The 26191-nt window shown below is 34.2% G+C and overlaps 3 protein-coding genes across 5 annotated transcripts; 1 reads left to right on the top strand and 2 right to left on the bottom strand.

The window, feature by feature from the left end:
• Nucleotides 1-906: 906 nt before the first annotated feature.
• Nucleotides 907-3770, bottom strand: LOC117211155 (GA-binding protein subunit beta-1). Of its 3 annotated transcripts, none has more exons than XM_033454795.1 (8): nucleotides 3402-3770; nucleotides 2904-3006; nucleotides 2668-2826; nucleotides 2402-2599; nucleotides 1998-2334; nucleotides 1639-1914; nucleotides 1284-1516; nucleotides 907-1198 (listed from the first exon to the last, which is right to left on the bottom strand). In XM_033454795.1, exons 2-8 carry the CDS (start codon nucleotides 2964-2966, stop codon nucleotides 941-943), a joined length of 1524 nt encoding a protein of 507 aa, XP_033310686.1. In that variant the 5' UTR covers nucleotides 2967-3006; nucleotides 3402-3770; the 3' UTR covers nucleotides 907-940. The 3 variants fall into 3 exon arrangements, with proteins under 3 accessions (XP_033310686.1, XP_033310684.1, XP_033310685.1); XM_033454793.1 differs by having other exon boundaries at nucleotides 1284-1561; nucleotides 3402-3761; XM_033454794.1 differs by lacking the exon at nucleotides 3402-3770 and adding an exon at nucleotides 3209-3383 and having other exon boundaries at nucleotides 1284-1561; nucleotides 2904-3118.
• Nucleotides 3771-7774: 4004 nt separating this feature from the next.
• Nucleotides 7775-9005, top strand: LOC117211164 (cytochrome b5-like). Its single transcript, XM_033454807.1, has 4 exons — nucleotides 7775-8034; nucleotides 8317-8445; nucleotides 8537-8610; nucleotides 8700-9005. Exons 1-4 carry the CDS (start codon nucleotides 7915-7917, stop codon nucleotides 8734-8736), a joined length of 360 nt encoding a protein of 119 aa, XP_033310698.1. The 5' UTR covers nucleotides 7775-7914; the 3' UTR covers nucleotides 8737-9005.
• Nucleotides 8867-25592, bottom strand: LOC117211153 (transient receptor potential protein). The gene is made up of 18 exons (XM_033454787.1): nucleotides 25456-25592; nucleotides 22934-23152; nucleotides 22055-22199; nucleotides 21679-21774; nucleotides 21000-21142; nucleotides 20131-20332; nucleotides 19845-20015; nucleotides 19377-19611; nucleotides 18650-18802; nucleotides 18340-18485; nucleotides 18061-18167; nucleotides 17692-17825; nucleotides 17401-17530; nucleotides 17078-17273; nucleotides 16830-16994; nucleotides 12689-12911; nucleotides 10521-10949; nucleotides 8867-9985 (listed from the first exon to the last, which is right to left on the bottom strand). Exons 2-18 carry the CDS (start codon nucleotides 23086-23088, stop codon nucleotides 9465-9467), a joined length of 3351 nt encoding a protein of 1116 aa, XP_033310678.1. The 5' UTR covers nucleotides 23089-23152; nucleotides 25456-25592; the 3' UTR covers nucleotides 8867-9464.
• Nucleotides 25593-26191: the final 599 nt, after the last annotated feature.

The following is a 26191-nucleotide window of genomic DNA, read 5'->3' as shown; positions in this document are numbered from 1 at the left end:
TAATATTGCTTAGAAATGTGTGTTTAGTGGGAAAATGATGTAATCTCGAGAATGAAGAAAATACTGTTTACTGATAGTAATTTGTAATAAATGTAGCTAAAACAATAAATAAAGTGTTTCTTTTATTAGTGTCATGAATGTATAATTTAATGTAAAAAAATATTTTGAAGATAGTAATATTATATTATGAAAGAGATTATAATCAATTGCAAGATATTATGTGGAAAGCAAATTGATGCTTTGTATATATTTACATTTATTTTTAAAAAACATTTGTGTACTGTATAAATCAGACTTAATCACGCATTCACATACACACATGCGTGCGCAAGCACACACAGGCCCGTACGCACACATATAATATGCAGCTTTTAGGAAGTATGCATATATTAAATAATATATGATTATGCCCTGTAATACGACCAACTCAGTTTTCTGATATAAATCAAGAGTATTAATAATACCGATTTAAGGAATCTTGTAGATCCGTAAAATAATCTATACGAAAGTAAGTAGTTAGTAACGAGAAGCTCGTATAAATACTACTATAATGCTTTGAGATAAGACAATGAGAAAATACAGGGTGGTTGGTAACTGGTGGTACAAGTGGAAAGGAGGTGATTCTACGCGAAAAAAGAAGTCGAAAATATAGAATAAAAATTTTTCGTTTGAGGCTTTGTTTTCGAGAAAATCGACTTTGAATTTTCGCTCGATTCGCGTATGGTACGTTATAATGGACCTCACTGTAGATCGTTGTCTCGATGGAAAAATTAAAAAAAAAAAAGAAACTTTATTACCAACCACTCTGTATATTAAACTATTAGAGTATAGTTTTCAAATGAAATCTTGTACCAAGCTGAAAAGCCAAGGAAGATATTTTTTGTATATAAAAGAGGGCTCAAGAAATGAAACTTAAGATAAAATATTTACTTATACAAAATCACTTGGATGCCCTTTGCGCTGTAATAGTTTTAAGTTGCTGTTTATATATTTCAGCTTCTTCCTCTTTTTTTTGAAGCCGTTTACGATACTCAGCTGCTTGTCTTCGTGCTTCTGCCAATTGTCTATTCAGTAACGCAATATCCATAACTGGTTCATTATTATGCGTTGGATCATCTTCGACAATTTCTTCTATATCATCGTCTAATTGTAAAATTATTGGTTCCGTCATTTTTGCGGGCGAATTAATGATTTTACTCTGTTAAAATCATTAAACATAAATATAATAAAAGTTATAAACATGCATTAATCTGATTGTTTTCATTTAATATCTGATTTCACACCTCTGATGGAGATATTAAGTTTTTCGATTGTGTAAGTGTTGATACAGGCGTAGTATTAGAAATTGAAGAAATAAACAATTTTCCAGCTTTATTATCCACAGAAGATCTTTTCAATATATTGGGTCCTCTGGATGTGAGGGTGGGTGTATTATGACTTAAAATTTGATCTGCTCTAATTGCTATCACTTTCCTAGGAGTTCCTTTCTTTCCAGCTACGTGAAGTCGTTTCATTCCTATTGAAGAATTTCTTGTTAAGTTTAGAGCAAGTTTACCTGCTTCTGTAAGAATAAATTATCGATGTCGATAAATATAAATATGTATAGCAAAATGTATATCTCATTAAAGTATTTTGTACCAGTTAAAACAACTGTTCTTCCACTTTCCATTGCATTTTCAACAATAGATGAATCATTATCTACAGGTATCATTGTGATTCCATGTGCTTCTAATAACCTAAATTTTTTGTTGATTCCCCCAATAGTTGTAATATCTTTGCGTTTCTTGCTATTATTAATATTATTTGTATCAGTAATTTCATCCACACCTTCGATTTCTTTGTCTCGATCAACATCAACATTTGGTCCAACATGAATTTGTTGAAAGATCATTCGTGGCTTTTTTCCCATTTGCACTAGATATTTAATAAAAAGTAGTAGTACTATTAATCAAGTTTGACATTCAAAATCTTACTGATTAAAATATCAAGTGATATACCTTGTGTAATCTTTTTTTTTTGTTGTGAATCTTGCTGTGGAAGTTCAAACTTTTGTTGTTCTTCCTCTCTTTCAGATTCTAACTGTATTAAATTATGAGTTGCTACTTCAAGTTCTGCTGAATTTGCTTGATTTTGTTGATGTGCTCTAATACCTATAATTTCTCTTTCTTGTTGCAATATGTCTACTAAGTCTAGCCTATCATGTTCTAATGCAAGACTAATTGGTGTTTTGTCAAATTTACTAGTTGCATTTGCATCTGCTCCATGTTCTAATAAAACATGCATTACTTCTACATGTTCCCTTTCTACCGCCCAATGTAAAGGCGTCATTTTTAACTGCAAATGTTTTTTGCATTAAATATATGATACACGAAGTTTATTTTTACGATTTTATGTTAATTACCATATCTCTGCTATCGACATCTGCACCATAATTAAGAAGTAACTGTGTCATCTGATGATGGCCTTCATATGCAGCCATATGTAAAGGCGTTCTATCCACTTTTGTTCTTGCATCTCTTGAAATTCCTGCTCTAAGTAAAACCTCAGCAGTTTCTGTATGATTATTTTGTGCAGCAAAATGTAATGCACTTGTACCCAACTGTCAAAAAATATTATTTCATTATGAATTACTATATAACTGTAGAAGTTTATTATGAAAATATATACCCAATCCGTAGTAAATGGTGCACCTCTGCACATTAGATCACGGACACTGTCAGTATCCCCATATTTTGCACTAAAAAGTAACTGCTTTCCTAATTCCACTATTGATAAGGCATCTTGAGAACGTGCTCGATGAGATACATCACAGGAAAGGATTTCAACCTATGAAGTATGTACAGATGAAACAATATGCCTGAAGAATGATTATATGAAACAGATTTATATGAAATTATACATACAGGAATAAGGGTGTCTGAGTCCAGACCCTCAATATCATTAGTGCAAATACTTTCTGCTTGCATTTTTGTATATTTAACTCAATCCCCTTCTTTCTGATGCACGCTAAAATCAAACGATCCATAATAATTGATATCATTGGGACTTGTTTTAATATAAAAAGGGCTAGTTGTGACCATTCCATTTTTCACTCAGTAATTCGTCAGTGTTGTTCGACCTTGAAGTGCCGGGATCGAAAGTAGGTCGACAAATTAAAATTTGAAGATCAATTCGATAAAATTAACACGATTTATTTATTTTTGCCTACTTGTTCGGAAACGTAGCATGTATATTTTTCAAAATTTTCTTCAGTACAGGATGTTTTTATTTTGCCATTTCAGATTGTGAGGAACTTCCTGTTCCTGTTCATTAAACGGAAGTCCCATGCCATAGGCCCCGTGTTTTGTGCCCAAAAGCGATTCAAGTCGATTGTAAATAACATTGAAGAAAGTTATACTTACGACCAGTACATTATTCTTGCTTTTTAGCAATTTTTCCAACAATTTTCGAGCGCACACACTCACTTTGAGGAATTGTTCCTCCCCTCAGCCTTCTCGATTTACCGTCTTGGTAAAGTTTTATGAAAATGGCGACACCTTGGCGCCATTCCTAATACAATTTTATCATTGTTCTAAGCAGTTTTTAATGTCAATTTGGACGTATTTTTGTGGTTAGAGGTATCCTTTTATGTAAAGTTGTAATTTTTTTAGCGCATTTTAATTACTTTATTTGAAATGATACTGAATAGTAGTCAAATATGTTAAATAGAGCGTATTACAGCGCCACATTGTGGTACACGTGAAAAGTATCTTACATTAAACAGGTTAGGTGTATTAAATTCGAGTAAGATTAGGTTACGTTGTAAAGTTTTACTCACAGTTGTATACATACATAGATATGTACATGGCTATGGTCATATACACGTCGTGTATAGGACCGCGATTTTATTTGTATAATAATTTTATTTATATAATTATAGATAAAAAAAGCGGAATAATTATTGTAAAATGTAACATTCATTAGCTATATAATAAATAAATTGTATGAAATCAAAATATTTGATTAAATGAATATAATAAATATTTATGATATGACGAACATTTATTGTTTGTTATTCATTTGTATCTAAATAATCAAATAATATACGAATATATATATATATATATATCCATATATACACATACATGAAAATTATGCATTTTACATAGTATGCGATCAAAAGTCAGAAAGTATTCTGTTTGTTCTTACGCCGTTTCCTAACATTTTATATGCAATGAAAGTTGTGTAAATCGTTCATTTTAAACATATATTTTAAAAACGTTGTTAGTAATACTTTATCTGAAATATGTATTTATTAATTTTCCTGAAATAATACTTTTGTTTTTTATATTCTTTTTAGTTTATAACTTTCCGTTTTTTTATTCTTTTTTTCTCTTCTTCTAGTATGCTTGTTTACATTCCGATCCTTCCTTTTACAATTCGTCCTATAATTAACCCAATATCACAATCTATACATTTTATCATGCAATCATCGTGCGGAGAAAATATATGTATATAGACACAAAGGATGCACATAACTTTGATGTATTTATATAAATGAAAGGTAAGTGGTATGGCTGGAATCACAGACAAGACATAAATTTTATGTCTTGTTTATGGTTATAATTTATTCCACATTACGCTTCATACGACGTTATAATTTATAGAGGGGGTAATAAATCCTCTGAATAGTTGGTATTATAGAATATATTCATATTCGTATATGATCATCAATGAGGTACGGAATAGACGTGACATCTATGATGACATCGTGACATCCAATGCTTTTTCGTGTCACGTTTACCTGATCCTCCATACCATTTTTGTATCGCATGTGACATTATCGATTCAGTGCAGTAGTAGCACAATCAATGCAAAAATGTTAGAGATTAATAAATCATATAAAATGTATGTATGTATATTATCTTAAACTTAGCAAAAAAATAGAGTTTTATTAAAAGAATTTTAATAAGATTCGGAACAAATTAAATTTTTTGAGTTAAGATGATCTTGATATTTTCAGTGGAAAAATATGTAAAAATTAATTTTTAAAGAATAAATTATATGGCACTATCAGAAGCGAAGTTTCGTGAGTTAGGGAAAATTCTCGGTGGGCTGGTAGAGATTTGAGGCCGTTTTACGTAGAATTTAATCTTTGTACCAAGAACAATGTGGATAAAGTTATAGCAGTAAATTCTTTCTAATTGTCGTAAACAATAAGAAAACATGTATGCTAGACATCAGGACCGAGATGCCCATTGGAGAGCTTGGAAAACTTCAGGTCAGTCGGTAGGGATTGGTAATCGCTGTACATAAAATTTAATTAATGAACTAAAAGTGCAGGACCAGTAAAAATCGATCATATCGATAATCTCCCAGTAAAAATTTAAGTTCCAGTCCGTCCCTGGGTACGTTAACAGAAATTAATGATAAAGCTAAAAAAAAAGGGTAATATGGTACAGGTTAGCCATATCCCAATTAGGGCAGTCTTACATGATTAATTAATATTTTATCTATTTAATCTCCAACTATTGTTATCTTATCTTACTACTATCATCTTTAGTTTTTAGAACTTTTTTATTCTTACTATTTAATTGTGTTGTAGTATGATATATGTATATTCGTAATTTCATCTGCTTCGATATTTTTAAACGAATATTTATGTTAATTATTTGAAGATTATTTAAATAAAAAATCGTTTTTATTTATTACTGATTATTTATATCCAAAAATTATTTAATATATTATATTATGAACACAATTATCTTGGCTTGGAAATTTACATCTGTATATCATTTAATGATATTGTAAATTGATAGTATTTCTTATTGATAGTAAATTCTTTCGGAATTTAGTCAGTAAGAATGATCAAGATCATTGAATAAGGATACTAATAACATTCGTTATCACAATCTTTTAGTTTGCACTCAGTTTGCAAATTTCTTGGGACATTACTTTTAAAATAGCATAGGGTTCAACAAGTTTCTTGATCAAATATTATTGCAACTTCTTTACATTGAATTTTTCTTTGAATAAAAAATTTCATTAATTAACAGAAGTAAATTCATCTTTGAAAATCAGCCGACTTTTTAAAGGAATATTTGCAAATTGTAGCTCATCTACAAATATTAATTACCATGAAAAGTTACCTGATACAGGAGTAGAATATCTAAACAAAATTATTATTATTTAAATAATTATTACTATCGATAAATCATAATTATTAAATAATAATTGAATTATCATTATAAAATACAATTTAATTGTAATTGTTGAATATATAGTACATTTGTATTGTAGTGAGAGTGAGGGAACGTAGAGCGAAAACACACACAAGTATGTATCCTCTCCCTAGTATGTGCGTGAGCGTCGCACAATAGTCTAGGCCACCGTTGAGGAAAGAGAGCAATGCGCAGTGTGAAATCTTGTGCTCTAGGCCTCCGGCGAGTAACTCACGTGGCGAGCAACGTTATGTGAATATTCGAATAAAGTTCTTTGTAATACCTCTTCAAATTCTCTCCATACCTTAACAATAATAAATAAATAATTCTATTTAGATCTTCTACTCTTGTATATTTTTATGATATAATTATGATAAATAGAATATTTTAAATTCTCAAGAATCACTCGAAATTCTAAAATATTGAATTACCTTAAGAATAAACCTACAACGAAAAAAATATCATGAATATGTTATTTCTCAAATATTTAACTTTTTTGAAGAACCAAAAATTTATAAACGAAGTAACTGATCTTTTATCAGGTTTTTAATGCAAATATTTCGCTGTGTTTCGTGTCGTATTTCTTATTGTAACGATTATACATATATGTATGACGTAAATCTTCATAATGACCTCCGATTCTTCAGAATAATTATTTCACATCAATAGTAGTTATATAAGAGTAAATTATCAACAAGAAATATTACTTAAGAATAGATCGTATAAAATTCGACTGATTTTAGTCATCAGTAACATTCCTCTGTTATCTATTAAGTATATTCGTCGATTATATATATTTGCTGTTTCAATAACAAAATCCAGATGTAATCTTATTTTATCACGACTTAAATAGAACATACAATCATCGCTGCATCAGAGTATCATAATTTACATCTTTTTCATTTCTTAACAATTTTTTCCAATTTTCGAAATCTTATACTGTATTATTATTTATAAACGTACATTAAATTTGAATATCGATATTCGGAATATCGTTTTACCTTTCTTTGATTAAAGAACTTTTCACTGTGCGATTAATTAAAATTTTGGTTAAGAACGACAGGCAGAAGGGTTAGGGCAGTATAACAAAGTGCAATGTAACATATGTTGTATTACAAGGTAGCATAAGTGTACTGCAAGGTGACTTAAGTAGTAATGTAAGAAAGTATGTAAACCGGAAGTCGTCCAAAGCCGAAAGGCAGGGACTAAGTTTAATAAATAAAATAAATAAATAATAATTAAAATTTTGGTTAATTTATTAATCGTGTTAATGAGAAGAAGAACGAAATATTAAAGGCGTAATGTTAACAAAATTATTAGAGGAGGATAAAATAAGCAAAAAATTAAAGAAGTATAAAAAATAGTACAGGAATTCCCCAGTTAATAAAAAAAAAATGTTACAAAATCATCGAAAGAGTCAGATTAGTTAATCGAATTTCCTAGCACACAACACAGATAAAGCTGAAAATATAATAGTTTTCCTCTTGAAATTCCCAATCTCTCAGACGTGACATGTGTTATCTTGGTTTATCGTATATGCGAAGTTGATCACGTCTGTGTACCTTTTCCTTGTTTCATTCAAAATAAATCGCGCTAACTGATATTCCTCCATTCAACAGTCGAGGTTGGAAGAGGATGGATCTCTCTGAAATTGTTTAATTAAATTCATTAGACAAGAAAACTTTGAAACCTATTTCTTTATTTCTTATAAAAAATGAACGAATTACCAAGATATTCGTTGAAAGAAGTGGCGAAACACGATGGAAAAAACGAAGGGAGCCTCTGGATCGTCATTAATGATATGGTATATGACGTGACCGATTACAAACATAAGGTAAGCGAGCAAAGATATAAAGAGAATTATAAAAGATTGCAAAAGCGATTGTAAAATATCTTCAAAATAAATGAAAAATAAAGTAAATCGTAATTACATTTATTTAATTATAAATTATCAGGTAGGGAAAAGGAGAAGATATCTTTGAATAATTTTTTTTGCAATATGGTATTTAGGGGACATTGAGAAACTTGTAGCATTAAAATTGAAAATATTTTTCAACACGTTAGGAGTAATTCTTCATGCTGGAAATCTTAATCAAAGTTTTAAAATTGATTTCAGCATCCTGGCGGAAAAGAGTTATTGGAAGAGTATGCAGGACAAGATGCAACATGTGCATTCGACGAATTTGGACATTCTTTAGATGCAAAACGTATGTTGAAGACGTTGCTTGTGGGTGAATTAGTGGAGGTAAAAATATATAATTTATATTTTCGTATTATCTTTTTATACCTTTTATATAAGTAGTTACAATCGTCGAAATATTTATTTTGCGTTATAGGAAGATAAAATAAGTAATAGAAGGAAAGGGAATAAGATCTCCACTAAAATGGAAACGCAGAGAAACAGGAGAGGGTATGAGAAAGAGAGAGAGAGAGAGAGAGAAAGAGAGGGAAGTATTTTTTACATATAAATATTAACAACAAAATAATTTTCATTTGCAGGTTTTTATCAGTATTATGTTTCAAATGTATAACGTGACACAAGGAAATAACTGGAAAAATCCATTCCTGATTAAATTACATTAATTTATTTTATTCCTTTTTATACTACCAATATACATATAGAGCTAATTATAAATTGCTATGTAGAGAAAGAATTATTATTTTTTTTAATTATCACGTACAAGTTTGTTTAAAAAAATCGCCTCTTAAAGCTTCTATTCGATGCGAAAGTCGAGAGAATCGAAAGTACATACGTTGGCAGCATGCTAAGTGTATACGAATAAAAAACATGAATCAATCAATGAATTTCGTGAATGAATGTTCATTTGTTTCTAAAACTGTTCTACAATATTGTTCGTTTTGCTGTCTGTCGTTCATTTTATCTCACGCCTACATTAATTCTCGATAATAACTAAAACTTATAACAAATCAGACAATACTAAAGAAGAAAAAATGTAAAAGATAAAATCACATATAGCCTACAAATAAATATCTAATCATCGAGATAAATCTAAATTTCTTAATAAATTAATTAGTGTCAAAGAATTAAATTAATTGTCTTGTCGTCGTTGAATGACAATTACTTATATGTCGTTTTCTCAGAAAAAAGTAATAATACACGAAGAAAAAGATAGATACGAGAATAAAAACGGTGTCTCTTTTCTCGATCATTGTAAATTATTATAACTGGAACTCATAACTATAAGACAATTAAATTACCAATGTCTTCACTCGTTAAACAAATTTCCTGCTAAATAAGGAAATTTAAATCCATCCACCCATTATCTGGCCAGTTGCCTTCGATTTTCCCCTCAATTTTGTCGTAGCTACCGGAACATTATCTTCCGGCGCCGCAGGTTTTGATGGCTCGCTGCTCGATTCCTTTTTCTTTTCTCCTTCATCCTTCTTCTTTTCTTCCTCTCTCTTCTTCTTCTCCTCTTCCATTTCCTTTTTCTTCTTTTCTTCTTCTTCCCTTTTCTTTTTCTCCTCGTCTTCGGTGTTCTTCCTATCTCCTTTCTCTTTTTCCGGCAATGGTTTTGTATCTGTTGAGTTTTTCGCTAAACCAGCTTTGCCCTGAGGTGAATTTCCAACCTCTCCTTCCTTCGGATCCTCGGGAATCGGCGACGGTGCCCTAACTTCTATTGAAACTGCTTTCTCTCCACCTTTCTCCAAGCTACCACTGCTCAAAGATTTCAGTAGAGTCTTTTTCAAGATCGGCGTTGCATGGACAGGCTCGGTTACAATTCGAACGGATTTTTGCGATCCTTCAACATCACTCTTACTTTCTACAGTCAACAAAAAATAAAATTACAAATGTACTTTATTGTATGCAATTAATACTAAGAACTATTCGAATTAAAATCCAAATTAATTAATATTTTAGGGTTACAACGGTGCATGCTTGAATAATGTTCATTTGAATAATTTTTTTCCAAATATGTTATGTAAAGAATTTTTGTATTTCCACTTATTTGATAAAAGCTTTATGTTTTAGTCCCAAGATATAAGAAGAAGCTAACATCTTATTAAAAAAAAAAAGAAAAAAAGGGAGGAATAAGAAAAATATAAAAATGTCCGAGACAGTCAGAGAAGAATGATTTTCCTTCATACCTAATTTTTTAAATAATTAATTTTGCGTCAACTGTAGTGAGCTGATTTTACAAGGTCAGCTAAAGGACATGGATCGCTTCTCTGCACGAAGGAGCTGTGTCCAAGTTAAGCTTTAGAATTTAGGAAGCTTCAACTTTATTACTATAAATATTATTTCTATGAATAATAATAATAAGGTGGACATTAGTATAGAAAAAGAGATACACTTACCCCCCTCCTCCTTTTGCTCTGGAATAGGTCTTGCCCGACCTATCATGAATTTCGCGTAGGCGATCCTCGTGGTCGGTGATACTTCCAATAGATTAGGATTGTAATCAACCAAACGATTAGGATCTAACGAGGCCAGGTCCGAATTCTGAGTTTGTAAGTGCCTACGAATACTGCGTCGCGTTTGTTTCATAGTGGCCTCGGTCGTGCTACCAATAGGATCCTTTACGAATGTGTTCTTCCGGACCATGGCGTTCCAGTCTTTCTTCTTGCTTCCGCTACTCTTACGACCAATAGCCTTCGCGATTTGACTGAACACATCTTTAGGTTCCTTCTCACTCTGGATCACGGCGTTCACGATACCCTCCACTATACCGATCTGGAAGTCCTTTTGCAATCGACGTTCCATCACACGACCTTTCTTGCCAGATACTAATGAAAACAATTATTATTGATTGTCATTTATTATTAATAGCAGGTTGCGGATTTTTTACATCTACAAATACAAAATGCACATATGTTTGCAACAATATTCAGTGTCTCTGTTTACATTAGATATTTTTAGACGTGTTTATAAAAAATATCATTTTGCATAAATATCCGCACTTTATTAGCCATATTACTTGTATCATTTTAGTTGATTTACTTTCTTACGCGACAGAAAAGATTTGTCTTTTAGGTAAATTATGTAATATCGTAGAATAGATTTGAATTAGAGATCGGTTGAAATTAGAAAGCACCGTGTACGTCGTCTTTCGTGGTTTGTTTACATCCAAGAGCGCCTAGTAACAGCGACGCGAGAAAGGATAAGCAGTGTCAAAACAGAGGTACGGTTTCATATTTCAAGGAATCGAGAGGCCAAAGTATGTGAGCCGAAAAGTGTGTGTGTGTGAGAGGACGAGAGCAAGAGCGAGCACGACCGGGCAGGATTGTATTGGCGAAGAGCAGAGCTAATTGAGTCGTTGAAGAGTAGAGTCGTTAGAGGTTTCGAGTTGTCGAAGAGTAGAGTCGTTAGAGGTTTCGAGTGGTCGAAGAGTAGAGTCGTGAGAATTGATAGAGTTGTTAGAGAGAGAGAGTGTGTGTGTTAGATTCGTTGTGACGAGAGTGATCAAATAACTGTAAAGTTATTTGATATATGCATTTAGTTCCGTTAAATAAATATCGTTCTCTGTCCAATTTATATCTGTATATTCAATTTAATATTAATAAATTGTAAGTAATCGAAAAAAAAATTTCTATCCTTATTTTTCGATATTACAATTATAATCTTTCTCAAGTTCTTTACACTTATGCTCTGACAAGCATACAGTTTGAATTCCTGTGTATTTTCGAAGTGGTTAAAAAGATTCAAATGGTCCCTCGCAGAGTTCGTTCTGATTTACATTTCGATTCGATATACATTTATTGAATTTTAATATGTATACGTGGTATTTTGTTTCACAATCTTTCTCCATCTTTCACGCAACTTGAATATTCCATTCTTCCAGAACCTCTCTGATTTTTTGGCGAAAAACTTTTCAATACGACTTTTTACGTTGATCAAGGAATTACAAACACTATAGTAACATTTTGTTTATAGCACAAATTGCTTTCTTTACTGTTTTATTTAACGGTACTTAATATTTTTATAGCATTAACATTTATATAACATTTACATTTTATATTTATGCCGCATGAAGTATGTAAGACGCGAATTCGCGTCTGCAGTCCACAAAGTGTTAATATTAACGTGAATATTTCTATATCTTTTATATCTTGAAAGAGGAGATGAGTGAGTACATATTTCTATATTTCTTTGAAGAAATTACTCATATCAAAGCTTCATAGTATATACATACACCTGGATAATGTAATATCAACTACTGCAAACATAATGTTCGTTTTCAATTAAAGATAAACCATTCATGTTTCAGAACTTTTTTTTTTGTGAAATATAACGTAAATAGCTATCATATCTCGAACAACAACAAGCAATAATCACATGAACTCATTCTAATATTGTCAATCGTAAATTTAAAAGCACAACCGAGTATAACTAATTTTTCGATATTTTATCGCTGTAATCTAAGATATGAATCATAGATATCAAATAATATTCATGGATTGCATAATAAAATAATGAAACAGGAATGGTTGAAGGTACAATATGGCGGAAGCAATTTGGATCTTACGTGCGGCATCCTGTTTGTCGAGTGTTGGTGTTCTCATTCCATTTTGTCGAAGTATATCAATAAGCTCGTATCGTAACGTGGAAATGTCCTGTCTGATCTCCATTACGTCGTCTTCGGTGATACCGAACTCGTCCCGTTTCCTTTGTTCCGCAGTAACATAACGTCTGATGAGCAATCGCATCACCGTGTCATGTCTTGCCAACGCTTTTTCTCTGGACTTTTTCTGGAAGTTATTTGTAAAGATTTCTTTTAGTTCAGCAGTGGCGATTTCGCGAACATTAACGTAGAATCTTTACTACAATTAGTTTATTTACAAGAAAGGGATTAAACAGATGTTGGTTAAACAGGAAACGATGGTTGTTTAACGTGAACTAATCATAACGTATTATAATTATAATTAAGACATATTATAATTAATTATAACGTATTATAATTAAGACAACTAGATAGTTAATTCGCAACTCTCGCCACCACGGATCCAACGCCCTCACGACAACACACTTCGCACTCTCTGGCTTCTCAACCCACACTGACTTTGTCCTTTCGTCTTTGTCCTTTGTCCCTTAGCAACTCCTTGTCTTTTGTCTTAGCCTTACCACGCACGTGTTCCGCAACCACTCATGGCTATGGTCACGTAGACCTTTTCCGCGAAACTATTCGATCGAAGAATCGACGATACGTTGTTGAGCCTGTCGACACTTCGGCTTTCTCGCGACATTGTTTATAGTTCGCCCGATATCTCTTAAGCCTTTCGTCTACGATATTACACTCGACCATTTTGACAATTACATCTGCCCTCAGATGTTCTCATCTTCGCTAGTTTCACTCGCACCACTAATTTCAACAATGTCCCACCATTTCATATGATCAACCGCCGTGGAAGTCATTTCGCAAAACTTTCACTGCGCCCCCGTCTTGTATGTTGTCGCCTTCTTGCATCTCTTGTTAAACGCCCTTCACCGACAAGAGGTCGAATTGATAGCTCGCCTTCGCACTACCTGAAATTTTCTCGTAACCGCCTCATGCTCGCTTTTCATTCGCCGCTTAAAACTAGCGCTAGGCTTTATTTATTCGACTGTACAATTCGCACAATACTCTGTACATTCTACGAAAACTTCATCGCAACCGACCGTGTCGTCTCCACTCGCTCGTATTAAAGTTAATTCGCTGTCGGTGTCTATCAGCGCGGTCAATTCGAAATTTCGAGGAAGGCGATCTTAACGCCTTTACCACACTTCATCTGTAACAATCGCCATGCACTACAGACCTCTTTAGGGGACTCGCTCAGGTTGTCGCACTTCGATGCGATGTGTCCGTACCCTCTACACTTAAAGCACTTAGGGCCTCTCGACTTGTTTGGACAATTTACACTCATATGCTCTTTGTCACCGCAATTGTAACATCTTGTCTTCTTCACTGCATCTCCAGAATGACTGGGCTTTTTGTTTTCAATTTTGATCGACTTTGCTCTGCAACACTTCTGTTCCTCGTACATAATTAACATTTTCCTTAACGCTTTGATTTGAGGCGGATGAAAAGAAAGAGAGAGTGTTTCCGTCCCGGGACTACCGGCGGACTCGTCAGTAAGGCTGTGCCCGGTAGTCCCTGCCTTAGACGTAGAGGGAGTCTCGCTAGGTACGGTATTTATATCAGTCGCTCGTATATTCGACCACTAGCGAGTTAGACAGACAGACTCGTTGTCGTCGTAGCCCTCTAGTGTTGGCGGTTGGTACCCGCGGATCGCCCGGGAGGTGTTGCGCCGCGTTGATGCCTCGACCTGTCGGCGTCCTGTTGATACCGATCCGCCACAGATTGACATAGCACCGTACAGTGTACACTTGTTGCTTTCTTCGTCTACTATTCCGTCTATAATGTATTCTATTTTTGCTTCCTCTTCCATATCTACAAGGCTGGCTATTTCAAGCATGCGGTACATATAAGCCAAACATGCTTCATCACTTCTTTTTCGTTTCTCTGAGCCTCTGATGCACTTGTCGACTATTATTTTTCGAAAATTTTTTAATCAGCCCTCTCTTCAGCTCATGCCAAGTCACTTTTTTGCCGAGCATTTTTTTATTTATTTATTTATTTAAATTTTACAATTTGTCCAGTAGGACATTTGGTAAAATATTATAGCTTAGTGGTATAATAATATAACATGTTGGTGGCTACTCCCAGCGGGGTACCATATTTGCGTTTGTTAGGTTATATCCTTTGTGAAGTTCTAGCATGGCACTCGAAACTCGCAAATGTTTTTGCTGATCCTTTCAGCAGTCTCCTCACGTAAATCGCCTTTTGTTCTTCTGACCACATGCACATGTCTGCAGTTTCCTCGAACGACTCGAACCATCGCTCGACATTTGTCGCTCAACTGTTATCACCACTGAACGACTCTAATACGTCTTCGTTGTCTTTGAAGCTCAATGTCGAACCAACACATGCCTTTCGATAGCATTTGTCACAGTTCTGGTGCACCCCCGCGTGCCTATCCTGCATTCTCTTACGTCTTTTTTATTGCCTTCATTCTCACCTTTGTCGTCACTTTCTTCTTCTGACGATGTATCGTTTTCATTCATGGCCGCTTGCAGCCGTGCGCGTAGTTCAATTTTTCTGCCCGTTGTTTTTAATCTCAAACTAGCGAGACGCGCTCTGAACTCTTTCGTCCTCAGCTTCTCGAGGTTTTCGTCTTCATCTCAATCGCGCTCAGCTTTCTGCACGTTCCCTGAGCCTCGCTGGTTTGTTGACCCTTCACCGTTTGTTGATCCCTTAAGATTCGATTGTCCAGCCTTACACGCTCGATTCAGCCTGCTGATCAATGCTGACTTTGCACGGGATATTGGTATGCGAGTTCACTCTTTAATTCTTCCAGCGTCAAACTTTCTTCACTTGATAATTGTTCGTCTTCAACGTTTGCCATTTTTTATTTTTTCAACACTACACTAATTTCAACGGTCAACGATATCGTCTCCTATCGCACCGATTACAGGCAAATCCAAAACTAGTACGAATAGTTCTGTTAAACGTTTCGTTTTCTGTCTTGTCCAACCCCGGACGAGTCCCCAAAATTGTATGATCTTTACTACATTCAGTTTATCTAATAAACGTTTATTTAATAAACGGATTAACAGATGTTGGTTAAACAGGAAACGATGGTTGTTTAACGTGAACTAATCACAATAACGTATTATAATTAAGACAACTAGATCACCACGGATCAAACGCTCTCTCTCGACAATGCAGTTTGCACTCTCTGACTTCTCAACTCACACTGACTGTTAATTCGTCTTTGTCCCTTAGTAACCCCTTGTCTTTTGTCTTAGTCTCATGCCTTTTGTTTTGGCCCCACCACGCACGTGCTTTACAACCGCTCACCGCAACAAGAGTCACGCAAGCCTTTTCCGCGAAACTATTCGATTGAAGGACCGACGATACATTGTTGGGCCTGTCGGCACTTCGGCTTTCTCGCGACATTGTTTATAGTTCGCCCGATATCTCTTAAGCCTTTCGTTCACGATACTACATTAATATTACAATTCTAAATTCTTATGTTAAACATTACCCTTCAGATTTAAACATTAGATTCAGCTAGAACCAAACAAATGATAATCATTTATTATTCATGATATAGTACTACGCCAGAATAATTTACTTATAATACTCAATGAGAATTGATTGTAAACTACTTCCAAATAAAAAAAAAATCTTGTCTGTCTTTAACAATAAATTCAACTGTATTCAAGAGTTTCCATCCTTAAGTTCCTTTATACTTAAATATTTCGTCCTTGAAATCTTAACCGTTTCTTCCCTTTTTATGACTCTTCATCTGTTTTCCTTATATCTCTTCTTCTTCTTCGAATTTCTTTGCTCCTAATCGTTTCACATTTTTAATTTTCTTTATCCTTTAAGTCTCTTCATTCCTACATCTTTTGTTATTAAGTCCAAAGTTCCATTATTTCATGTTACTACTTTATTAAACTACTTTACTTCTAAATATAAGTTTCTTTTGTATCTACATTCCACTTTTCTTATTCCTTTCACTTTCCGTAATATTCTTGTTACATTTAACAATCGTAATATTATAATAATTATCTTTCATTCTATCATTTAAATTAGAACAGTAATAATTGAAGTATGTACACACAATCAAAGATCTGGTTTGCCGCCCGGTCTTCCCGCACTTGATGATCCTACTGAACGTTTTGCCGGTTGGAACCATATTAAATGGAGGGGGCACAGTGTCACCGTCTTCGAAGTAACTCATCCATAAGTGACTCCTGGCGAATTTCCATTCAGTGTCAGCTCTTTCCTACGAATTACATTAGCCGAATGATTCATTGATTATTTAATAAGAATAAACTCTGAATAAAAATATCTTATAATATATTGTACCGAGATGATTTGATAGGAATTAGACATCATGGCAATAAGCATGTTCAGTAACACGATGACGTTTATGACGGAGTAAGAACCGAACATAAGAAGCGCCCAGAATCTGGTGAAGCTTTTTATTCCAGTTAGATCAAACGACATCAGATCTACCATACCGAAACTGGCCCAAAACAGCGACTGCGATGTCTCGAACAAACTGAAAATAGTTGTTGAGAAAATAAAAATTTGTGATTATATTAGTTACAAAAGCCACAAGGAATTTAGTAAAATTGTCAGATAATCTTTTCTGCTTTTTTAACGTGGTTGTTATAGTCGTTACATACTTGGCGAAACGTCTCCAAATTGAACAAGCCTTCTCCTGATTATCAAAATCAGGTAGATCCGGAAAATCCTTCATATGATAACACTTCTGTTTCTCCAAATCCGCATAATACCACATTAGTTGATTCATTCCTAAATTAAGCAAGACCTTCCATTTTTTAATCCTTTTATCATTAATAATGATAAAAACATTTGAATTTTAGAATTTTTAAAGCAAGGTGATATCTTTAGTTTGGAAATAGATTAACGAATTTCAAGGACAGTGAATAAATGAACGTGAGAAAGCAGCTTACCGCAGCCAAAGGCGAACAGCACCAGAGTATAAATGAAGAAGAACTTGATAATGTCTATTATCATCCTCCCCAGGGAAATTTGAAGTGGCCCGAGGTGAGGGTTCACGCTGAATATGTGAACTAGCTTCAAAAAACTGAAAACAGGCTATAGTTTTCATTTCAAAATTAACCTCACCTTCGTTCAACCAAATATTTTATTATTTGGTTTGCAGTGTCACTGCAATCACTAAATTAAGAAGAAATGATCTTTTCTAATAAAAAGGAAAAGAATGTCCTTTCAGTCAATCGTTTCAGGTAATCATTCTTTTCAGAATTTCATTTTTTCAGTAAATTATCGTAAATGAGTAAATCTGGATAATACTGTGTTACCTGAAAATCATACCAGCTGCGAAGGCTCCCTCAGAAAGAAGCATAGGGTCGAAGGCGTGCCATTGGTCTCTGGGATACCAAGGATCTAGGCCATTCCAGTATTCCCTCTATTACACAAATGATATAGAATAATCATTATATCTTCGATTAAATTAAATGGTACTATTAGTTCATGTTTGTAGAACGTGATATTAAAAAAGACGCTATAAGGTACGTAATAAGAGTAACTTTCTTTTCATGGTCACATTAACAATTAGAAAGTAGAAAAAGATATATTACCTGAACTACAATCCATGCGGTTATTCGTAACATTACCCAAATCACGTAAAACATATTTTGAATGAAATCCACTATGTTCCAAAGGTCTGATATGTACTCCAGCAGCCCATCCGACCATAATGATCTCATTTCGCCTATTACCAGACCTAAAAAATTTAAGCTAGTTATCTCACTCGTTAATCACCCTAAAATAAACGACAATAAACCAAACTGCACATAAACAATTTTTAAAGTAAAATAAAATAACGTAAGGGAGGAAATATTGATTCTTTCTCTTGTTTTAAGCAAGCGTTCATCAAGGTCTGTTTACTGATTACGTAGATGATGACACCGGATTCGACGAAACCAGGAATGCAGCCACGTTCCCGTCTCTTCCATCCGGCCAGTATCTCGTGCATCCAGGCGTTCCCAAATAATTCGATTACCAGGTACTCGATACGTTGTGACGCCATCCCGAGAAGCACTAACGCAAATTCCAATCAGCTCGAGTCCTCGTTGCTCATTATAACTAAATTTCTAATAATTAATTCTTTTAACCGCCATCCCTTCATTGAAAGGTTTGGCGGAGAAGCTGAGCGAAAACTTTGTTCTTTTCCAACGCGTAATTAGAAGTCGAATGTTAATTTGATTTCTTATTTTTAGAACAACGATAAATTTGTTTTCCATTCTATTGAGTTTGAATTGTAGAATTTGTTGTCTCATAAAGGTTGTTCATCTCGCTATTATTTTAACTATTACATTATTGTTATTTATTGAATTATTTAATAGTGTTTAGTAGTACCAAATTATGCAATCATTGAGAGAATTTGGAAAGGAGGAAGATTTAGATCTGTGGAAATTCAGTAACAAATTTCAGAATTGCAGAATTTTATATATAAAGATTAATAGATTTTATGTATAAAAATAATAGAAAAAGATTTTATATATAAAATTAATATAAAACTTTTGTAACAAGTTGTAAATATTCTGAAATCGTAATGAAGGCAAATTGATAACTTTTTTGTAGATAAAATTGATCATAAGATAGAGAGACTTACTTAAGAAGAACGCATAGGAAGAGGAGTGACAGATGAATTTGACGAAAGGTTTCTTCATGAACAGACCCATTGGTGACGTTGGCGAGAGCATGTAGATTGTGCTGTACACTGGAAACATCGCTCCAAGCTTCCCGATCTCTATGAACTGTCCGATCATACTTTTTCTTCGAAAGCCAGGCAAACCGTCGTACCATATAGCAGCCAGTAATTGTTGAACGTTTGGGTGAGCCACGAACTTTGGTCAAAAAATTAAGAAAAGATTAAAGATATCGTTAAAAATACTTACTATTAATCATTTGGAAACTGAAATTCTATCAATTCATCGTTAGTTACTCATTTGTCAATCTTGCAGATATTGCATTAGTTGTTTGATATCAAAGTTGTAACAAATACAATAATATTATAATAAGAAAATGTTGTAAATCGAATTTGTAGATTTACTTTATATAAAAATATAACTTATTTCACCTGTTTCTGTTTGTATTTAATAGCAAGCTTGAGTCGATCCAGGGTTTGTCTTTCTCCAGGTTCCCAGTTTTCGCCATGCGGATTATAATTCAACATTACCTCCAATTCCAGAGAGGTACGAGCGTGATCCAACAGGGCTGTAGCAAAATTTTGTGTTTGCTCCCGCATCTCCTATGATAGAAAATTAATATACGAATTAATTGGTAAATGATCTTTAATATACAACTATTTATCCAAAGCTGTTGTAATAACAATGCTAAGGGGTCGTAAATTAATTTATTATTACATTATACTCGAAACGAAACTCTTGTTCCATATGACTCAATCGACGAAGTTCCCAGGAAAGTTCGAATGCGGTCAGAAGAGGGTCCCTCGATGATAAGGCGATTAAAGATGGCGATGTAAGCGCGCGATACGCGTTTATTCGCGCCTGAGAATGTCTCAAAGAATCCTGTTCGCTGGATGTCACGCACTCGTCGCAACCACATCTTAGGGAAAAATGAAACGAATGAAAGATGTTGATAACGAAACATTATTGAATAAAGAGTATTAAAAATTGAATAAAAATAGTAGAAAATTGTTAGTAAACAGAAGAGTGAGATGTTTGAAAACTTTGAAAGAATTTTGAAAACATGATATTTTTCATAAAAGTTAAATGATGAATGAAAGGAAAATTAATTTAAAGTTAGAATAAATTTGTCTATAGGCTGGTTGAAGGTAACTAAAACGAGCGTAATACTATTAGTATTACAGTGAAGGCAAAAATCTAACCTCAAATTCGGGCTGTCATATTTTTTAATAGAATCTAATGCAAGCACGTTACTGCTCGGCACGTTTTGAGATCAGCACGTGCCACTTCTACAATAACATAATTAGCACGTTTAATCGAATAACTGCACCGTAAGCGGCAGATGAGTATTGGCATGAAGCCAAAAAACATAGAATAACTGGTCTAGTTCGATTTAAAATATTCAAATTAACACTGTTTTGGCCGATTTTAGACAATTGTTCATAGATAGATAGAAAAATCTGAAAATTAAAGAAATTTATTTTCGTTTAAAGTTCAGAACTCTTGGTCTAAGTGTATGCATGTAATGGAACGAATTAATAACGACGATGCTTTGTGAATGCATCTATTTCATTGTAGAACGATACCTGGCATCATGAGGAGTGGGAAGCGTGGCACCGCGATCTAGGAGGATTTTTAGAATTTCGTAATTGTTCTTATGTGCTGCCAAAATCAGTGGAGTTATATCTGGTGTAAAGTTCGACGATGATCTGTCTACAGCTTCCCAACTCTGCAGAAAAATCCATAAAATGGTAAGAAAAATAAATGAATTTGTGTGCTTTATAATAGCGAAATTTTCATATCTGTTTTCTTGAAATTTATAATATTAAATTAGGAAAATTACGAAATTCACAAAATTTCATAAAACTCTGCAAACTCGTCTTCGAAGAATTTCAAAATTTTAGTTCCATTTTGTATAAATAAATCTCTAATGAGATTCACAAACATAATTGAAAGGAGTGACGAAGACCATTAGCTCTTTATCTATAGATCAAAAATATCTACATATAATCTTGGAACTAAAATTTAATAACGACAAATCAATCTCTGATATATCGATCTCAAGTTTTTAAAATATAAATATTATAGAATTTATTTTCAGTAGAAATGAATTGGTCCATTGTAACATAGGAGATACAGAAAAAGTCAACTCTTAACTCCTTTACATAGGAAGACTACGAATTTATCAAGTGAGACGAGTTAGCTTGTCTTCCTCAGATTAATTGACGAAAGAGAGAATATTTTATCTAAAAAAATTAATCTTACGTAAGGTTGACCAGGCTCATGTATTTTTTCCTCCCATTCGAGAAGGATCTCCACAGCTTCCACGTACTCTTCTTTTATGGCGTGTAAGAGTGCATCCTGAAGGAAGAAGCAGAAATTATGTTGGTCGTGTACTATGCTTTTAAACGCATGGACCCACCGGTAGAAACTTTATCGTTATTGTGCGTTATATGCCACCATTTTTGTTGTATCATCCGTGTATTGTATAGCCAATTTACAACACAATGTAATATTATCTATTACGTAACTTAAAGAAAAAAGTATCCGAGAAAAGATCGATGATTTATTAACAAGCATAATAAAAGAGCAAGAAAACTCGTTGTAAAGTTTAATTGTTAATTATAATGGAAAATGTTACCTTCACTTGAATGCCTAAGTCGAGAAGTAGTCTGATGAGTTCAACATTCTCGTTCTCAATGGCGGCGATCAGAGCGGATCGGTTAAGAGGATCCACGCAGTTGATGTTGAGGATCTCTGGATGATCCTTGTTCTCTTCCAATAGTCTGATTCATAATGTTTAATTTTTTCTATAGAATTTTTACATTTCCAATTTTGCTTTCTTTTGGAGACGATCATAATAAAGTTTTAATTTTAAATGTTTAAGTATAGGTTATGGATCTCTAGCTTCACATTATCAACTATTTCATAATCTTATAATTTTAGATCGTCAGCTCTATTTTCTACTTATAGCTACTTAATCTACATTAATATATATTTATCACCTATATATGCAAAAATCTCGAAAACATAAAATATTCTCTAACAATGTCCCCCTGAAGGCTGCACAAACTTCAAATTCAACAAATAGAAACTTAAAATCATGAAATATTCTCTAAGAAGAACGAAGCTTGCAAAAATATAAAATTCAACAAATAACTCGTACTCGTCACACTTTTTTAATAAATCCTAAATTTAATAAAACCTTGATAACATGTTTCAAGGCTATCGAAATCGGTGAAATATACCCTATTCCGCATAATTACTACCGACATGTATGCACGAAATCACATTGTGTCGCGTAGGAGGAATAATCCTTTTGTCCCTTTGTCGTCTCGAATACCATCCTTCGAGAAACGAATGCTAAGTAGCAGAAGTAACGAAACAAGAAATCAAGCAACGATCCTCGCTCTATGATACTACGATTCTCTCAGCTTCGAGATCGATGCACCCTTCCCCCCTCCATCATTCTCGTTGCCATCCCTGACGATTTATCTTCCGGACAGACACGAAGGATTACCTTTTGACAGTGGCACAATCACCTCGTTCCGCGCTGAGCAGGAAGTGCTTCTCAACTGGGCCAAGACTATAGTCCGAGGGCGGGTTTAAAGATTGCACCGATGGCGCTCTCGCCTCGTTCGCGAGAAGATTCTGCTGCGACTCTGATGGATTCATCTTGCAAGACTCGTGTCTCCCGCGATACTCACGTGCACTGGTTCATCGATCACACAGGAACAACCTACGAACGTTGAATGTTTGTTAAATCCAGGAAGGTTCACATTTTCAAATGTTTATTGTTATTTGGGTGGATGTTTCCAGGTCGGGTGAAGAGATAACGGCAGATAGAAATTGTATAATGAAAGTTGCATGGATTTTGAAATTCCTTGCCCGACCTCCTGGAGGATATTGACAGAGAATCGTGTAGCAGTATGGAAGATTAGATGAACAGATGAGATCATATATATTATTCATAAAATGTGAGACATATTTGAGACAAAGAGCTTGAAGATTCATTTACAATTGTATAATCTCAATTTAGAATTGCCTTTCTTTTGGAGTATGTTTGAAAAGATGTATGGTGAACAATGTTTGAACAGATTAGTAATTATGAATTAAATCTTAAGCTTAAGCTCTGATAGCATAATCATAATCAGCAGAACATTATTCACAAAATGCCATGGAAACGACGTTATACGTTTCAAAAGCTGAAACAGTATATGGATACTATCTCGGTGCTACAATAGATTACAAGTAAGTACGTAAGTTACAGCAGTACGTGGGCGAATGCGATCTCGATTTGTGATACGACTTCCTTCGTAGTATGTTTAAAAAATTGTATATAGTATATCATACACAATATGATGGACGAAGAAACGTTTGCAATTTGTGGCGACACTTAGCGACGGAACTTTCCGACGGCTTCGCGACACAAAGCGCTACATCGATATCCCTACGGTACTTTCGCCGAATATTCGGAAGAATGCATACGCGGCAACGGTCGCGGACGTCTAACAAATGCGAGCGTAGTGGGGATATCGAGGAGAAACAGAGAAAAGAATCCGTTTGGTTTTGAACAAAAGATTCATTTCGTTTCGAACAGCGAAGTGCGAAGGGTCTAGTGTAATAGCGAAGCAGACGCATTCGAGAAGCGTGATTGTTGATTGTTGACTGTTAATTATTAAATAAACTTTATTGTTGGATATCGAGAGTATTTCTTGGGCACTTACATCTAACATGCACCTCAAATTAAATAAAAAGTGTGATAAAGAAAATTCATCTAAAAGTGTAGCATTGAGATTTGAAATGTACAGGCAGCTGGAAAGTGAATCGAAAATTAACTTGACGGATCGCGGTATCCAGATTAAGTTCCCTTAGATTAAATATCGAAATTGAATTATGGATTTCACGGAGGAAATGCGGAGCAATCGATAGGTATGACGTATATCCACGTTCATAAGATTATCTTCGGATCATTACAAAGGAATCCTGTATTCTCTGCTCAATCCGAGAAACTACTTTCCCTTTTGTCACGATCCCCTTGTCTTGCGACTTTTTCGCTGCGTATGCAACTGCATGAACAATATGAAAGTAATATAGCTATATTCTCCTATAGTAGAGCAGTTTCGCAGTATTAGGTTCATCAAGAAGATTATGAAAAATACTAAGAAACTTTCATTGCTGTTAAAAACCTTGATCGATAAATTATTTCAGAGCAAGATGTTTCGTAAAAGTTACCTTAGAAAAATTTGTAACACAGCTTTCACGAGCTTCTTTAGAAAGCTTTTTTAGATTACGGCTTTTACAAGATTATTTTGATAAGAAAAATGTTCAATACTGAAGATCAAAGGCATTGAAAGAACATTGTAAAAGTAACAATGAAATGTTCAATAGCGAAAAGATAAATTGAATCGCTAAATAAATGCAAGATAATCGTAAATCTAAATATTTCTTTTTTTTCGTACTATTATCACGTATATTACTTTTTCTTTTGTTTATCTTTAAATTTTGTTAATATAAATTACTGATAACATTGAGTTTTACTGACGTGTAATTCGTTCAATGCAGATTCAAATTTCAACTAGAGTTTTTTTTTCGTGGAGAAGCTTCTGAAATTGTGTGTTCGATTACACGAAATACGGTCACATCAGTGAAACAATTCCATTGAACAATCAACATAGATGCAGTCATCCAAGAATCGCCATCCATATGCAGATGCGCTAGTTACAATAAATAGTAACTAGAAGATAGTTCTAGATATAATCGATAGATTTAATCGATAATTTTAAGATATTCTTTTGTTTTTATCCCTAGCTAATGTAAGAAAGTGCAATAAAGATTATTCAGCTCAGAACGGTGTGATAGATTTATTCAAAGAATAAACTAATAGCTATTGTGATCCTACCTCTAAATATAGAAATAACAACAAATTTTCACAAGTTTAACTGGACTCAACTTACACCACGGATTTATCGATCATTTTAAACTATTCTAAACGAATCCTCACTACATCTACACACTATACACACACATAGTGAGTCGTACCTCGTAGTTTCTCTAGATCAACGTGAACCGATGTCGACCATCGCGATCTTCGTCAACTCAATCTTCGATCGACTCAACGAACTCCTACTCTACTCTGGTCTACTGGCCTCTCACTCGATAGCTGCAATCGTTTCGAAACTTGGTCACAAGTGACAGCGGAATAAAGCCGTGCGTTCACCAAAGCTCTGGATAGTTGGTCGAAGCCATAGGACGTCGGTCAGCTGGGGCATGGATTAGGCACAAACGCGTGGATCGCATCGAAAGAGGAACGCCTAGTGATCACATTGTGTATCCACGTGCACGAGATCCGAAGAATCTCGCGAGTCTATCATAATTTTTCGGATTAATGGACCACGACAAAGAAAAAGCACGGAAGAAGCGAAGGGATGTTCAGAGGCAGTTCAGCCCCGGTCGTTCTTCTTCGTTTGCTTCTGGACACGAGTTAATATGGCAAAGGAGGACTACCGGAGCTCAATGAAACCCGCAGAATTTTTGTCGTCATTTATGAGGATGTGTTTGTATCGTATGGTGTACGTGTAAACAGCTTCAACGAATTTCCTCCGGGTTGATTGGGAGAAATAGCGACATTTAGGAGGGTTAGTAGTTTGGATGGTTTCCTTCTTTCTTTCCCTATGAAGTTTCGCTTGGTTATTTTGGCTTATTTCCGTTTTAGTGGTAGATGGATTTTTTCATGATGGCTGTTCTTTATGGAAAGAGTAAATCGATTCTATTCTCA

The sequence above is a fragment of the Bombus bifarius genome, unplaced genomic scaffold (assembly GCF_011952205.1).
Source record: "Bombus bifarius isolate JDL3187 unplaced genomic scaffold, Bbif_JDL3187 scf7180000008218, whole genome shotgun sequence".
NCBI lineage: Eukaryota > Metazoa > Arthropoda > Insecta > Hymenoptera > Apidae > Bombus > Bombus bifarius.
Note: the sequence above shows the minus strand (reverse complement) of the source record. Positions and strands in the feature narration are given on the sequence as shown.